Source organism: Lissotriton helveticus, chromosome 5_1, assembly GCF_964261635.1.
Source record: "Lissotriton helveticus chromosome 5_1, aLisHel1.1, whole genome shotgun sequence".
NCBI classification, from domain to species: Eukaryota; Metazoa; Chordata; class Amphibia; order Caudata; family Salamandridae; genus Lissotriton; species Lissotriton helveticus.
The window spans coordinates 131,416,591-131,433,470 of NC_136065.1; the positions used below are offsets into that span (position 1 = coordinate 131,416,591).

Below are 16,880 nucleotides of genomic sequence, written 5' to 3' on the forward strand. Positions count from 1 at the left end.
GGGTCTCTGTGGCAAAGATACCCCACACACTTGTGATGTCACAGCGTCACGTGCTCGAGAGGTTGCTGGGGTGACAAATGTTTGTCAGTTACGCTGCAACTCAAACAGATGCTGACAATCACTTAGCGTCGAATATGTGATGTTCCATTGCATGCGCTACAACGTATTCGATTACAACACGGTCATCATAACAACCGCGTTGTTACAACGCAAACCATTACATCACAAGTTGTTTCTACGACTTGCTGTAGGGGGCGCGCTGGACTTAAGAATAGTATAATTTACTATCCCAACTCCAGCGTGTGCAACAGCAGGGAAGGTGTTGGAATAGTAAATTATACTATTCCTTAGTTTAGCACACCCTCTACAGCATTGCAATGTAATGGTTTGCGTTGTAATCGCATGTGTTGTAGCGCATGCGATGTAAACGCTGTTTCTCCTTAGGGTGTCAGTTAATTCATTAAATATTAATTCTGTCCACCTAAAATTCGAAGTTGTGAACTACAGGCGAGGGCCAGGTCTTTGCAGCAGGCGTCTAATATAGTTTATGCTGGTGCAGAGTTTAATGAGCTACAGTTATTGGATAGCATTCACAAGTTAAACAAACAATAATGGCTCGGTCCATCTGGGGCCTTTTCATGTTCCTTCAAAAATTACCTTCTTTCTTTTCCGGGAAATTAATGACTTTGTGTTACATTTTATGAATATGAAAATTGTGGATTCTGGCGGTGTCCTCTTGTTTTTCGCCAACACAGGTGGCGGTACACCACGCAGGTACCTGTCAGAGTACCAGACAGAGTAATGGTTAGTAGCAATGATGTTTTGAAACAGTATAAAGGACGGACAGACACGTGCATCACTCTTGAATTAAAGACCCTTTAAAAAAAGTACTTCACATGAGGATAGTCGTTTTATTTTCAGTTCAACACAAGTGCGGGAAAAAAATAACACTTTTATTAAGGCTATCGGTGCCTTGAAGCAACACCTTAACACCTCTTTTTTTTTTATCCCTCTTCTGCTTTCTCGTTCGTGGGGGGTGCTGACCTCGGACTCCCACGCTCTTCCCCCCAAAAACCACTTGGTCCACTTCTCCCAGGGCCACTGCAGACACCCCAAGTCACACTGATCACACAAGAACCTCAACAATCCAGGTTCCCTGCTCTTACCTCCCTTCTTACTAAATTATATAATAAACGAAATGGCAACAACAGGGGATTAATAATAATACTGTCAATTGTGACAATTTCTGTAGTACACACTAGGAGAAAAAGTTTCTCTCAGCACTAATAACAGATGCTATTGATGGCTTTAAAATGCCATCAGAGAAGAATCTCTTTTCTACGAGTCCTTGCTCCATCACTATTGCCAGTCTTAATGGCATTCACTTTAAAAATCTGGGAAGCGTGGAAGGCTGAGTTAATCCACCATAATGCCAACTCATCACCTTTGGATAAAAGCACCCTACAAGATTCCAATGTCATTATTCAAAAAACTCCTCCGCTGTATGTGCATTATCCCAAGGACCTACTCTTTTTTGTACAGACAAAGAGTGCTGACCCATGCAAATTAGGAAGAAGTGCGCTTGAATCAGGGCCTCATTGAAAGTATTACCACATGTTAGCGATACTTTCAAGTCATATGGTCAGTTCTTTTTCTAAAGCTTGACTTTGAATCATTCTTGGAAGCTTTTTCATCCTGCACGTACCCACTCCCTCTCTTCACTGAAAGAACAGCCTTCTGGAAGGAGAACTGTGATAATGCAGGGAGAGGGCATAAAGACTTCTCAGTGCTAGGAATTTGAGACTCTAAGTAGGCGAGAGGCCAACTTTTGAGAAGTGAAGCCTTATTTGGAGAATGAAGAGAGCTCCTTCCGGATGGTGTCCATGTTCAGATGTTTGAACTTGTCCAGGTAGGTCCAGACTTTGCAAGACACTAGCCCATAGTAGGTCTCCAGCAGCGAGCAGTCGCTGCCTTTGTTCATATCTCGCCACTCTGCGGTTGTTCTCTCCTCTTCCATAATGGCCGACGTGAAGATGAACTTGTAGCAGCAGCGGTTGTATTGGATGTGCTTCCGTCCTGAGAACCTGGAGCTGTGGATGGGCACAATGCCCACGCTTTTAGCACACATGCCTACAAACACATCCGGGGGCACCTGGGTGGGAACATCCTCTGATGCAATGTAGACCTTTCGAGCCACATCCTGAGAGATGATGAAGGCAGCCCCGCTGCAGTAGTCGGGATAGTACTTCTCTGGGAAGAAGCTGAAGGAGACAAAGTCTGGTCTCCCAGGGTTTCGGATAGGCACCTCTTGATGAACGACTCTTCCGATGTAGATGTCTTCAGGGTGTGTCCTCAGGTGCATTAGGTAGTCCACGAGACTCATCAGGTTGACAAAAATGTCTTCTTCTACTTTCAGAAGAAACCGTGCGTTGGGGCAGAAGGCGACCGTCCACTGCATCGACATGATAACCTTCAGGGTCTGATTCTGAGTTGAGTCCTCAAAACTTCCTTGAATGATATCTCTGTACTCTTCTGACTCCTTAATGATTTCTAATTGGACTGTCTCTGATTTGGGTTTTCCCAACGCAAACCGAGTTATGACTGTATAGCCCTTGACTTGGGTCACATTTGCCCATGTCTGTCGGATATGATCCCGCTTGGTCTGGTTCTCCGGACTACTGGAGATGATTGTCAGCAGTAGAATGTCTTTGTGTGCACACGCTTCTGAGTCGCTGATCACATAGGACCTGGAGATGTTGTCTTTCATGGGCACCAGGTCTAATTTTCGGGCTTTCTCTCGCAGTTCCAGAACACTGGCATCGGTATAAGTAACCGGCAGAGATTGCATGAAGTATTCTTCGATGAAGTCCGCACCAAAAAGTAAAGCATGGAACAAGACGATATTAAAGATAATAAAACACCACTGGTGTGTGCGAAACCTGCAGAGCGCCACCTGGAAAAGAAAATAACAATGAGTCGTTATTGAGAAGTTGTGGTCATCTAATACAGAGTTTGTTCAGAGATTGGGTTGGTCAACCCAGTGAATAGGTAAATTCAGTCCTACTCTCAGGATAACCACCTATACAATATTTGGTAAATTTATATAGAAAGGTTTTCATATGGTTGACAATGTACCATTAGGTCGGTTTGTAGAAATCAAAATTGGATTGAGCCGCCATCCAACAAACCTATTAAAAACTATTCAATGTTCATTAGGTAGGTTACAAATTCCGTCTCAATCCGGTTAGCCTCAATCACAGGGATGGTGGCCTGCAATGGTCAGCATAACATCATGTCTCTGATTTATTAGTAATGTCAATTTTATCTTTAAATAATTCAGCCTGTTTCCCTTAAAAAGAACGGGGCTGGGCTGCGTTTTTAAAGAAAGATCTTTTTGTTTTTTAAGTTTGCTGAAGAGTTGGCTGTGGTCCCCTGAACCACTATTTTTGTATACATTCACAAAGGGTTGAAAGGGGTCCCTTTTGCAAATGGGTGTCAGTACATTTTCAATGTTTTGTGACTGGATTTTGCTTGCAAATCATTGATTTATAAGACATTGATTCAGTATTTTGAAGGGTGTCTATAACACATTTCTTTTAAGACATTGAATCGGAATTGCTTCAGAATCCCATTTTAGCAGTCCGAAAAATGTGTACGACTCCTAAAATGGGAATAGTACATAGGAAAAACATTTTAACAGTCACAAATGCTAAATCAGACTGTTTACGGCAGTTAAAATGTTTAGTGCATCTGGCCCAAAGTTTTCTGCATACATGTGAATCTCATCATATAAAATGAAAAGTATATCATGTTCTCAATTTCATGGCTCAAGCATCTTTTTTAGTAAAATGTACATAGGAAACATAACCGGTAACCATGAATTGCAGTCCAATTATCTTATTAGAAGGTTCTAGTGGTCAGAAAAGTGGTTTAGAAGGTGAGATACAATTTTACAAAAACAGAAGTATGAAGAACATGATCTAAAAATGTGAGCTAGCTGATGCACTAACTATGGGGCATATCTACAAGTCCCTATCGCCATGGCAATGTCACTTTTTGTGACGTTCTTGTGGTGATAGGGGATTCTTGTAAATATGGTGAAGTCTTGTGTTTCTGAAGTGGCGGAGCGTGTCGTTAAGCCAAGGAGGCCAACAACACGCTGCACCACTTCTGTTGTAAATATCCCCCTATGTTTTATCCAAATCAACGCAGAAATACACATAGACCTATAATTGAAGTTGCACCAGTATACCTAGCCTGTGTTTTTAAAACCGAATGTGAAAAGATAGAAGAAGTATACTTGGACTAACTGATTTATTTTGCATCCAAGGACAGAGACTTCTAAAAAAAAGGCAGGACACACAATTGTGAGCAGCACATCTCCACAAGTTACTTACATTGAAACTTAGCGCACCAAAAATGATTGTGAATTGTGGTAGGCAGTGTAGAATTCTTTCCTTGTCCCATACAAAAATGTTTAAAAAGGAAAGAACATTAAAATGCAAACTATGTGTGTTTGTAATAGAGGTAATGCTGTAAATTGAAACGAGAAGGCTATACACTGTGTACTGATGCACTTTGGAAAGTGTAAGTATGAACCAGTGTCCTCAAACTAAAAGAACGCGGTGTGGGACAGTGGGAGTTGTCTCAATGACAATAAACATGTAAGAAACCGACCCTATGTTAACTGGGAAAAGAAGCTTATTGTACACTGCGAAGAAAACGTATGCCGCAAATGTAAAGAAAATATGTTTCAACATTTACATTTAAAACCATTAATTACAATGTGCATCAAGGTCAAACACAGCTTAAAGCATGTAATTTATAATTCCGTGCAAGTAAAGGTGTTTGTTTTCTCGAAGTAAGCTAAAACCTGAGCAGACACAAAGGCATTTCTTATATGAGGGTACGAATGTAACTTGCCTTGACAGATTACAGCGTAACATACTAAAGTACATTGAGAAAGAGAGAAAGCGTTTCTAAATAACAGTCCAACAGCGCCATCTATTGAAATGGAACATTGCATCTTTCGTGCAAAGTGGATGACAAAACAGTGCCTGCTTCATTGGCGTAGGTCACATTTACAGATTGATTGGCGACTAGGGCTAGATGTAGGTAATTCTATTTTACCACTTCTTAAATACCGAATTTTACCAATTCGGTATTTAAGAAGTGGTAAAATAGAGGGGGGGGGGGGGGGGGATGTAGGTATTTCTGAATCGGTAAATACCGAATCGTTAAGATTTGGTATTTACCGATTCCGTAAATACCGATTCGGTAAAGCCCATAGGAATCAATGGGCAATACCGAATCGGTATTTACCAATTCGGTAAATACCGATTCCAGAAAGGGTGCAGGGGGTGTTACTTTGACACCCTCTAGCACCCCAAATACAGGCATGTGCGCCATGTGGCACACAGACATGCCCTAAGGGCATGTCTGTCTGTCACATGGCATAGGTGTGCATGCACAGATGTGCATGCACACCTGAATTCAGTATTTTACCACACAATAGGATTGCGTGGTAAAATACCGAATTCTGAAGGCCTGTAGCACTGTAAACAGTGGTACCTACATCTTGGATTTACCGAATCGGTAAAATTACCGATTCGGTATTTTACAGATTCGGTAAATTTACCGATTCGGTAAATTTACCGAATCTGTAAAATGATGCCCCTACATCACAAATACCCATTTACCGGTCGGCAATGGCCGAAATCTGCCGTTACCGGTCGGTAAATGGCCTCCTACATCTGGCCACTAGGGCCCAATTCACAGAACTAATTTAAGACAAAATCCTAAACTTACTACTTTTGGTATTCACAGAAGTTGGTATTTTGTTTTAAGTTTGTCTTAAGACAGACTTAAGACAGACTTAAGTTAGGATTTTGTCTTAAGTCTGTCTTAAGACAAACTTAAGACAACATCCTAACTTCTGTGAATACCAAAAGTAGTAAGTTTAGGATTTTGTCTTAAGTTAGTTCTGTGAATCGGGCCCAAGGCCTCTATATTGATGTAGTGAGAGAAGTTAAGTACAGTTTTTCTCTTTTTACTGTCCCGGTTTTCTTGAGATCTGCGGATACACTGCTATCATTGTTATTTCATTCCTGACTGTATGCTAGGCAGGATGTATTAGCTTGCTGGAGAATTATGGTATTACTATAAAACTTAATTCACATTAAAAAAAAAAAATACTTATTAAAGAAAGGAACTTTATTGCAAATGAAATACTTCCCTCTTTAATTAACCATTTTATTCCGTCAGGGACTTGTAAATGTAACTGCTATTACTTCCAACAAGGAGCATGGAGGCTGGTTTATGTTACATGAGGGGGTTGTGTGAGTAATTTAACAGAAGGTCATATATGGAGATTACACAGATGTATCATCCGATGGGGCAAGGTGAACCGTAAACATGGACAGCCAGCTACACCCGCATGATCTGTGGTTAAACACCGACATGTGAATTACTGGGAAACTAAACATCCATTAAATTAAGGTTGTGTATCCAAGGTCTCGTCGCATGATACCACATGGACGTTGATTCACCAATATACCAGTGTTGAGGAAGTGGCATCACATGCCCTTTCACCTATGGATTGCATCACAGGAAGTGATATCATGTAACCTTTGACATGTGTACAGTGTGTCCTGGACCAGTGCATTTTAATGCAGTCTGTCTGTATAGTACCGGAATATCATATATTAAATGTAGTCTGACAAAACAAATTGGGTTCTAAATATCTACATTTACAACAATACCACCCTATTGAGGTTAAATAAATACAATCTACACCTAATTGGAAGATATTTCAGTATACAATTTTTAGGACACAATATTTCAGTCAGGTTATATTTTTGTCAATTATATTCTTACATGTAACCACTTCTGGCTAACTGTAAAGGTTGTAGAACGTCCCTTGCAAATGGAAGGTATGGCCATCATTTTGCCCACATTCAGTATCAGAATGACCCACATTATTGCTGACTGACAGAGTGTGATGCACACTAGTCGGTTACAGAACTACACATTGCAACACACCAAATACTTGGCATCTGTGTATTTATGTATCTCCGTCATAAAACTTGCACAACACAAGGATTCATCTTAAGGCAAAATGTTTGAGGCCTTATATTGGGCTTACTAAGTTGCTATACCGCTTTCATGATCAAACATATGCCATTTTCACCAGGTAAAAATGGTATAATAGAGCACCTTAAACAGAACATAATGCATGATTACAATGCATTAATGGTGCATGGATTTAAACATGATAGTGAGTGACAAGCACTGTTATATAGTTATGACATCAATTGCCTTATGCCTTAAAACCCTTTTGAGAGACACATAAAGTTAAGGAGCCCATGCACACAGGCAATGCTGCACATTTATAATTGCACAAATACATTTCTATGGGCCCGATTTACAGAACTAACTAGACAAAATCCTAAACTTACTACCATTTTGGTATTCACAGAAGGCTCTTACTCATTTGGTATTCACAGAAGGCACTTACTCATTTCGGTATTCACAGAAGTTAGGAGTCCTAACTTTAGGACTCCTAAACTGAGAAAAATGCTAACTTTAAGACTTTCGGTATTCACAGAAGGCATTTAGGAGTCCTAAAGTTAGGACTCCTAACTTCTGTGAATACCAAAATGAGTAAGTGCCTTCTGTGAATACCAAATGAGTAAGTGCCTTCTGTGAACACCAAAATGGTAGTTAGTTTAGGATTTTGTCTTAAGTTAGTGCTGTGAATCGGGCCCAATGTACTTGCCTTGTTAGGCCGCCAGTGACCCTCATTTAAAGAGGCTCCCCCTATTTTAGCAATGTTTAAACATATTTGATAGACCTGCGTACCCCGCCATTTTAAAACAAGAATAATGCAATGCCTGAAGTACAGGATGACACGGTTGGCACAATGCATTTTTAGTACTGGCCAGCTGCACTAAAGCGCCAAATTTCATTGCCCGAGCACTGTATCTGCCCGCCCCAGCCAATCCAGTTACTGCTGTCATGTTGTTCACTAATACAAGCAACATGAAAGCAGCATCAGGATTGGTTTAGCTGGTGGGCGACATTATTACACATCTCTGCGGGACCACGGAGTGAATTAAGGTGGACAGGCAGCAGTGGCAATGAAGATGAAAAGAATGCCCTTTTACACTCATCAGAGCATTCAACCAGCTCTGGTGCAGCCCAGCCTGCAGGAAGTCGCATAAAGTAACGACGTTTAGCAGCAAAATGGCGAGTGGCATTGTGGACTGGGTGAGGAGTGGGCTGTACTCCCACCAGTACATAACAAACGCTTCTACCTAACGTGGAGGCAGCAACCACGAGCCATAGATTGTAATGGCTGCGGGTGTTCATTTTATAGGCCTGGAAGAATAAATGTTTGGGTAGGCCCCACCCAAAAGAAATCCTGTCTCATACCTGCAGGTTGCACACACTCCTGTGCAGCCGATGCTAACGCAACAGATATACCTTACAGGTCTCTGCAAATACAGAATGAGTTTAAGACGCCACATCATTAGCCTTGCACTATGCAAGCACCTTTTCATGTATATTTTTACAGTTTAATGTACTTTCAGTTCTATGCACCGCAGACCAGGCTCCCAAAGGCTTTACAGCATGGAACAGACCACGCACAAAATAAATATATAGATAGTTATGAATGCAAGGCATGTGTAATGTTCTATATGGATGACACATAAAGCATTATTACAAAGCGAGCTAGTGACAGGTTTACCTCCAGGACAGAGCCTTGGCAAGAGGATAACGCAGTGGAGGCTCGCGCAGATAATGGCGTGGGGCAGCGAGGAGGGGCGGGGCTGGGTGGGGTGGTAGTGGAGTGTGACATACGACAGGAAAGTTGAGAGTAAATATATAAAAGCACAGCCACGGCCGGTGGTAGGTGTAACTGCAGGGTGGTGACGTAGGGAAGGGGGGGGGCAGGGTGGGGGGTTGTAATCTATGGATTACGGACATTAACAGGTAGGTAAACATATAAATAAATAAAACGAATTTCGTTGCGCGCGCTGCATTGCATTTGGTGATGCAGTGCCCACAACGAAATTCGCTTTATTTATTTATATGTTTACCTACCTGTTAAGGTCCGTAATCCATATATTACAACCCCCCACCCTGCCCCTCCCCCTTCCTACGTCACCGCCCTGCAGTTACACCTACCACCGGCCTTGGCTGAAAAGCACTTACTTTGCGCTCACAGCCTCGCCGAGCCGGCGATGCTGTGAGCGCAAAGTGAGTGCTTTCATTTATTTATTTGTTTACTCTCAACTTTCCCCGTCGTATGTCGCACTCCACTTCCCCCCCACCCAGCCCCGCCCCTGCCCCGCCTCACCGCCCCACAACGTTACCTGTGCGAGCCGCCACTGAGGGACAAGTAGCCATTAGCTAACAGTGGCGGCTCCCTCGCTCTGGTGGAGGAGCATCGCCCCACTGCTTTTCAGCAGTGTGAAGAATGGCAAAATAAAATGAGAATACCTCGTTGTTAATATAATTTTATTTTTTCCTGCTTCTGCAGCTTTGCGGGGCAGGTCGGAGCTGCTCTGCTCTCAGAGCAGGGGCTGGAGTAGAGGGCACTCTGTAAGTGCACATGAATGTTTGGCTAGCCGTATCGGCTGTCCAAACAGTCATGCGCACTTTGCATGCTCCCCATCCAGGCTGCATTACAGCCCAGGTGGAGAACAGCCCAGGCTCCCAGTCCCTGCCTGAGCGTCGAACCATGGCGTTCAGACCAATCACAACGCTATATTTCAGCATTGTGATTAGCAGAGGGGACCCTGGGTGCTTCCTGGGTGCTCTATTCCTGTTCCTGTGACAGGAGAGACAACGGAAAGACGCCGGTGGAGAGATGCGGCGAGACACGGCAAAGAAGTAAGTTAATATTTTTTTCTTTACCCCCTCTACCCCTCGCCCTTCCTCCCTGCCACCCCCAATCTGGGCCAGCCACCACTGTTAGCTAAAGAAACAAACCCTCCGTATTTAAGCTGCAGCCCCTCGTCCCTATGTGGCGGCAGTAGCGGCCCCATAGAGCCTGTGCTACTGGTGGACATCCAACGCTATTATGACGTCTCCGTAGCCTATTCAGTCTGTTTTGTTATTTATAGAACAACATGTCACAAATGTTTTTCATAATTAAAAACAGGTGCACCAGTAAAGGGCCACCGGTGAAGCACCAGCCTGCTGCTCCCATTAACCAGCTGAGGAGGTGCATTAGGAGAGCCAGGGACGCAGGGTGGAATCTGAACACAGACCTCAAGTGAAAGGTTCGCATTGTCCGACCCACCAGAACGGCATGGGACCCATCTTTTGACTGTTGCCTCTTTCTGGTTGGCTCAAAGGCAATAGGTGTAGGACTGGTCAGCTTTTATTTAGCAATTTAATTTAAATAGACTTATATCATTGACCAATGGAAAAATGATGGTTTCATTTTACGCCTCACCATTTTCGAGCTTCACCAGCCACCACTAGCCCTGGTTGTTTTTTGTCCCAGGCAGTGCGATTGCTGTATCTCAGAGGTCACCGGGGCAGTGCCAGGGGTCACAAAGGGAAAGCCAGGGGTGAGGAAAAACAGCCCAAATTACAACCGATGCCCAGGCTGCTGGCACAAGACGCCTCTTAGTTCCCATTTCGATCAGTTACCAAATAAAGAGACGGGCGCTGGAAGCGGGAGTGCAAGAACAGATTTTTATTTCTCATGAGGAGAGCCTGTCATTTCGGACACGCGCACAATGTCTTCAAGAGGTGCTCTAACAAGTTTCTCTGAGGCTCCGTCTTTTATACACAGGTTTATGATGTACAAACATTCCTTATTGCAATAAAGAAACTTTGAAGTACGAAAAGGCACGTTTGGAATCCCAGCTTCAGGCCTATTCCCATGCCTGTCGCTCGGATGTTGTTTCCCCTCCCAAATGTAACATGTGATTGTAATCTTGCAGCCGGACATTCCAATAGGACACGAGGGCAAGAGGGGGTGGTCAGATCTAAGGTTGGGCAGGCGATAAGATCGGGCACTTCGGTTGGTGTATCATGTTTTGCTATGCGGGGCCGGGGGGGTACATCCATGAGGCTTTGTTTTATGACTTGAGACTGGGTCGAGAGGCCAGGTGTAGCCGGGGGGGGGGGGTCATCAGAAGAGGGGAAGGGTGTTCCTGGGAGGAATGCAGGGGGTGTCGGTCGGGCAGGGGTGTCACTTTCAGAGCAGGGTCGCGCAGAGGAAGAGGGTTTTATGGCCTATGCATGAGAGATCGGGGGCTGTCGGGGATGCTTGCGAGGCTATCGGGAGTGGGCAGAGAGGCCATGGTAATCAAAATGGTTGCTGCTTACACGCACGTATGGATCTGAAAAGGACAAGATGGCGCCGATAATGATTACGCCACAATCCAGATTTTTTAACGGTCCTCCCTTTTCAACATATCTAGACAGCATGTCAATTTATGTCTATCCCCATTATATTACGTATTTCGATATCATACAAAGCTTTCGTACGTTCAGCTTCGAAATTCGGAGTCTTAGGGTACACGCAGTTGGTAATGAGTGAACACAAATGAACGCCGCTTATGTACATATACATTGTCATTTTCCACAGTCGCCGCTTTTTAACATAAGTTAGTTCATTTCCATGTTTATCATAACTGACGGGGAGTACATATAGCCATGTGTGGTCAATGAAATAGCATCTGTGAATACTGGCGAATTTCATATAACCATGTGCAGTCGATGCAATAGACGAGGTGAAATACATATGAATTTACATTTGTCGTGTTATATATACGGGTCTAGAGATCGGTATACAACTCAGTCGGAGTCAATCAAAGAAATGTTCCGACACATTATGGAACCATGTTCTGACTCTCTCTCCGGCGGTATCAAGGTACAGTTAAAAGTGACAGATGAAACATTTTGAAAGCAATACAAAAGTGGTTGAGGGAGGAATTCAGTTCAATACAAGCAAGTAGTCAGGGGGGGGTAGAAAGTTCAGAAAGGGGAGGGGGTCTTCGCCACAATGTCTTTTAGCAGCGAGCCATCACTGGTAAGTTCTAGTAGTTCGTGTTCTTCCGTTGGCGCTGTTGAGCACCGGCGGTGGAGCTATAGGTCCAGCTCGGATCCATCCTTACACGTCGCAGGGTGCGATCTGTCCTCTGCTGCTAGACCACAGTCCTGTTTCCTAACTAATCTTCTTAAGGGTGCCTCATGCTGGGCACCTGCATTTCTTTCTCCTTCCGTGGCAAACCCTATTCTACCTAAATGCCGTTCTTCTTCGCTGAGTCAAAATCCATGTGAAAAAAAAGGGGGGGGGGGTGGTCGGATAATCGAGGGAAGAGAGGGCGGAGTGGGATCAGATCCTTGAGACAAACCAAGGGAGCAAAGGATAACAAGCAGGCAGGCCCATCAATCGGGCTCAAAGGGGCGGGGACTTCTGGCACGCGTGGGTCAGTAAGCAGAGGGCTTCAAGGCAGCCCTCCATCCTTTCATTTTCCGTGTTTGAGAGTAGTGCCTCGTCCCGCGTCTCGTTGCTCTGCGGCTCCACCTTTGGTCGAGGTCACATGTGCTTCATGATCTGCGGCTAGGCTGTGCGTCACGTCCGGCCCCTCTCCTCCGGTGATTGTGTATCTTTGAATGGGTACAAAACAAGCTTTAGAGAACTGGCAGGAGAAGACATTTATACATTTCAATTCCGCCCCCAATCTTAAGTAGTTGGGGATACGTTCATCGGTCACGGTCAGAAGTTATCACTATGGAGTATGTATGCGGGCATTTCTACTGAGTTTGTACTAAGTCTATTTGGCATTCGTTCATGACGTATATGGAGAGAAGTCAGATTCCTATCAACTGCGTATTCCACCAAACTCGAAATCGGATCCTTCGGTAGAGACTCGTCTTTCTAACCCAAGCCCTGGCAGTCTTCTATCATCATGAGAGAGGGACAGAGGCTAAACATTCATTTCTCGGGGAGCAACAGTTAATCAGGGTCATCAGTTATACTTCGGGATATGGAGCGAGGGTCAATCGGGAGAAACGAGGACGCTTTGGACATCCGTCCTAGGGTGCAGAGAGGTGGGGCAATCTGGGCATTGGGGATCGTGTTTCTAACGAACTGAGAACAGAAGGCCACTGACATATAGTCCACCTATAAAAAGGCCAGATTAGGGGACATCAGTCATCTTACCTGTCCTTTCCTTCTTAGCCAATTCAAGTTCCATCATTTTACAGAAAGGAGAGGTAGTAATATGGCAAATTACAATTGTTTTAGTTTCTGTCAATTTTGCCGAACACCTTTGTGTTCGAAAACCAATTAGGCTTGTGCCGGCGGGGCACAACGTTACCACACAAAGGAAGAGGGAACAGGGGGACCCTCAGAGAGAGAGAGTCGTCCGCATTTTAAATGAACTATTTGGTACACGTACGACATGGAGAGAGAGAGAGAAAGAGAGAGAGAGAAACGTGTACAATAATAGGCCATTCAGTGCGCACACAACACAGAACAGCAGGGGTCAAGTTATACAGAAACACAGGCTGAGGGACGACGTAGATCCATACATTACGTACACATGAATCCAGGCGGGGGGGGGAATAGTACATGTATTATATACAAAAATCCAAGACAAAACATAGAACAGTACTTGGCCAAAAAGATTTCTTCCTGCATGCTGCGCATCCTTAGTATCCTACTTGATTCATCTGACTGCCTTTGCTGGTGGCCTCGGTTGCAAATACTTACACCTTTGTCAATTGTTCGGGAACTAACCTGGTTGGGCTAATACTCACGGTGGGATCTTCTAATAATTTTTAGCGAATGGGTATCCAGGCTGAGGCAACGGAGGGTGTCAGCCGGGAGAACAATGGGGCAGCTTTGAGTTTCATGTCTATGAGGGTGCAAGAAGGAGGTGGTAAATCTTAAACACTGACAGTATTCCTAGTCTTCCAGGAGGAGGGTACTTGGGTAAACCTCACCCCGGAATATTCCTGAACCTTTCCCTATTTAGTTACCGTATGAATTTACTCATGGGTGCACGTCATTCTTAGTTGCTTATTTGGGGTGCCCGTTGGAGTCATATTTTGTCATACTGCAATAACCCGCCAAGTTTCTGCTTCAGGCCACCCTCCCAGTCGCTGGGTTCAGAGAGTGAGAGACGTTTCTAAGTAAGGGAGTGCTATATCTTTGTTTGTTCGTCGTGTATAGGTACCATGTTCAGACCCCTCTTCCCCATTCCCTCGGCCGTTCGGTCATCACTTAAGTCATACATAAAACATTTCTCTTATCACTCCAAACGTGTGCAACGTGTATTCAGTCGAGCTATACACATCAGGGCATACACGCGTGCATTCATATCACACAAATTCGTCACGTTCTCAGGGCAGTCCCCATAGACAATATACAATGTTTCCGTGCGGAACCATGGCGTGTTGCGTAGGTCTTCTCCATACTCTAGTCGACGTTCCGATGTGACCTGCAGAAAAGAGGGGGTGGGGGCAGCGTTTTATAACACATCAGCGCGCATAAACCCGAAAATGCTTTTACTTACCACATACTCGACCTATCTCCGCGGGATGCAGTCCCTTTCATCTCGGCGTTTAAGCCCAGAGGGACCGGTAGTGTGGGAGAGATAATCATGGATGGACTGTGTATTGCATAGATCGCCCAAGTGTGGTATTACGGATTGTGTGTAGGGAAGGGTCAAAACAAAGGGCAGTCAGTGTAAAGTGGGGGCGAACTCGTGATCTCCTTCGAGGAGGAGGGATGGTCTACAGTGGTACAGAGTCGTTTTTTGTTCATCAGGCACGGAAACTAGAGGGGCTAGGTGGCATTCCTTCGGAGTGGCTTAGGGGCATCTGAAACAACTTCCCTGATACATGTGGCACATAAAGTAAAGGCTAAATACCGGGACCTTTATCGATTGCTTTACGTTGCACAAAAATAAAAATATATATAAAAACACACATACAACAAACCTGGACCATTCACATTTGCAATATTTCTGTGTACTTTGCTTTTTAACCTTTAAGTAATCGAGTTGCCTCATTTCACCTGTATTTTACTTATATCGGAAACAGTGGCCATTTATTCGAAACTTACCAATCTGAGCGCTACAACTATGTTTGCTTTTCAAAAAACCTCTATTCAAAATTGTTGGTGCACAAATACGGGTCTACAACCACGTGGGCCGGCCACGGAGCAGACTTGAACTGTACATGAGGGGATATTTATTAGAACGGAGTCGGTGACCGTTGATTTCATAAAGGTGCGAAAAGTGCAATAAAATCATATCGAAAATTCATCGTGGGCAAGTACCATAAGTGTCGAAAATTCGAACTTTCAATAATACGGTAATCAATGACACGTCAGAACTTAACATCAATTCATTGTCCAAGTGTTCAATCAGTACCCATCCCCTCCCGCCATGCGATCAAGGCTGAGCAACCGGAACACAACAGGGAGTTGCGAGTTTCATTTGTACCGGCGCCATTTTGGGTGAGGTCAGGCAGGTCCAAGTATAGTCAAAATGTCTCCACCAACTCGTGGTTGGACCAGAGCCTCTTTCGGCAGTCCAAAAGTTTCGTTAAAGGGCAACAGAAGGGGCCGTCGACATGAACCATCAGTCAAAGGGGGGAGGGAGGCAACAATCTTTCCTACTGGGTCATACTGGTGTTCCACCGGAACTGATCAAATTGGCAGTCTGCAGGATTTTGGTCATTCAAACTGAGGCTGGTGCCAGCATGAGAGCGCCGACGTCTCGTGGCTACGTCTTGGTCGTTCCGCGGGCAATCACGGCAGTCATTCCCCATCTGGGGGCCCGCGGGGGGGTCGGGGGCCCCTGCAGCTCTCATAGAATCTTCAAAGCTGAGGAGAACGCTTCTGGACGGGGGACTCATTTTCTAGCTGGCAAGCGACCTGGCCATCCTTGCACGCCAGGCCCAATCTCCCAAGAGTCGACCGTTATTTTATGAGTTCTGCGGCAACCGGCAGTCGCTGGATCGCAAGAGTAGACGGACTCCAGCCTGTCGGGCGTGGCGTTGCACCGCAAGAGTGGAAGAACCCTTGTCGGGTGAGTGGAGCGTTGGGGGTGCAGCTGAGGGGCCTCCACCTGGGGAGGTGGGAGAGGCTCGTCCGCGTCACCTCTCCCTCCCAGTGCACCCCACGCCGTCTTCTGGAGCTGACATTCGTGATGGCCGGACCAGGCGATGAGAGAGGGGGGGGGTCGGAGGCATAAGCAAGACATCCCCCCCGTGGCCTGCAAGGCGCCAGAAGAAGAGGATGGGAATACCAGTACATTCCGGGCCATCCACTCCACGACTTCTCCGGCCGATGGCATTCGTGATGGCTGGACCAGGCGATGAGAGAGGGGGGGGGTCGGAGGCATAAGCAAGACATCCCCCCCCGTGGCCTGCAAGGCGCCAGAAGAAGAGGATGGGAATACCAGTACATTCCGGGCCATCCACTCCACGACTTCTCCGGCCGATGGCGGCCAGCCGGGCCCCGCCCTGCACGTGTCGAGGCCTCGTATTCCGGATGGGCGTAACCGTGGACCTGTTGCACTTCGGGAGCTTCCGGAATGGGGGTAGGTATCTGCTGACTTGTATCTATCTTATGTTACCGTTATTGGGCGTGGCGGGCGGTGGGACAGACATGTTTGGAGCAGTGAGGGGCGGCGGAGCCTAGCTACCTCGTGGCTGCTGTGATATCAAGCTTGGCTTCTCTCACCACTTTCATGTTTCTTATTGCGGGCTATTTCTAACGTTTCTTATTTCTAGCGAAGTCAAAAAACTCATCAGTGGCCTACTGATTTTGCTCGATTTCTTTTACTTTCCTTTTCTAGTGTGTTTTTGCGCTAAAGTTTCTGTTAACAGGATACGGT

General features: G+C 45.2%; 1 protein-coding gene across 1 annotated transcript in view; it reads right to left on the minus strand.

Annotated features, from left to right (window-relative positions):
* Window positions 1–1,026: 1,026 nt before the first annotated feature.
* The window catches only part of B3GALT9 (beta-1,3-galactosyltransferase 9), a 33,618-nt gene continuing 17,764 nt past the window's right edge, over window positions 1,027–16,880 (minus strand). Inside the window, exon 2 of the mRNA XM_078640823.1 lies at window positions 1,027–2,953. Within this exon, the coding sequence (XP_078496949.1) occupies window positions 1,844–2,953 (1,110 nt within the window). The 3' untranslated portion in view covers window positions 1,027–1,843. The remainder of the gene's footprint in view (window positions 2,954–16,880) is intronic.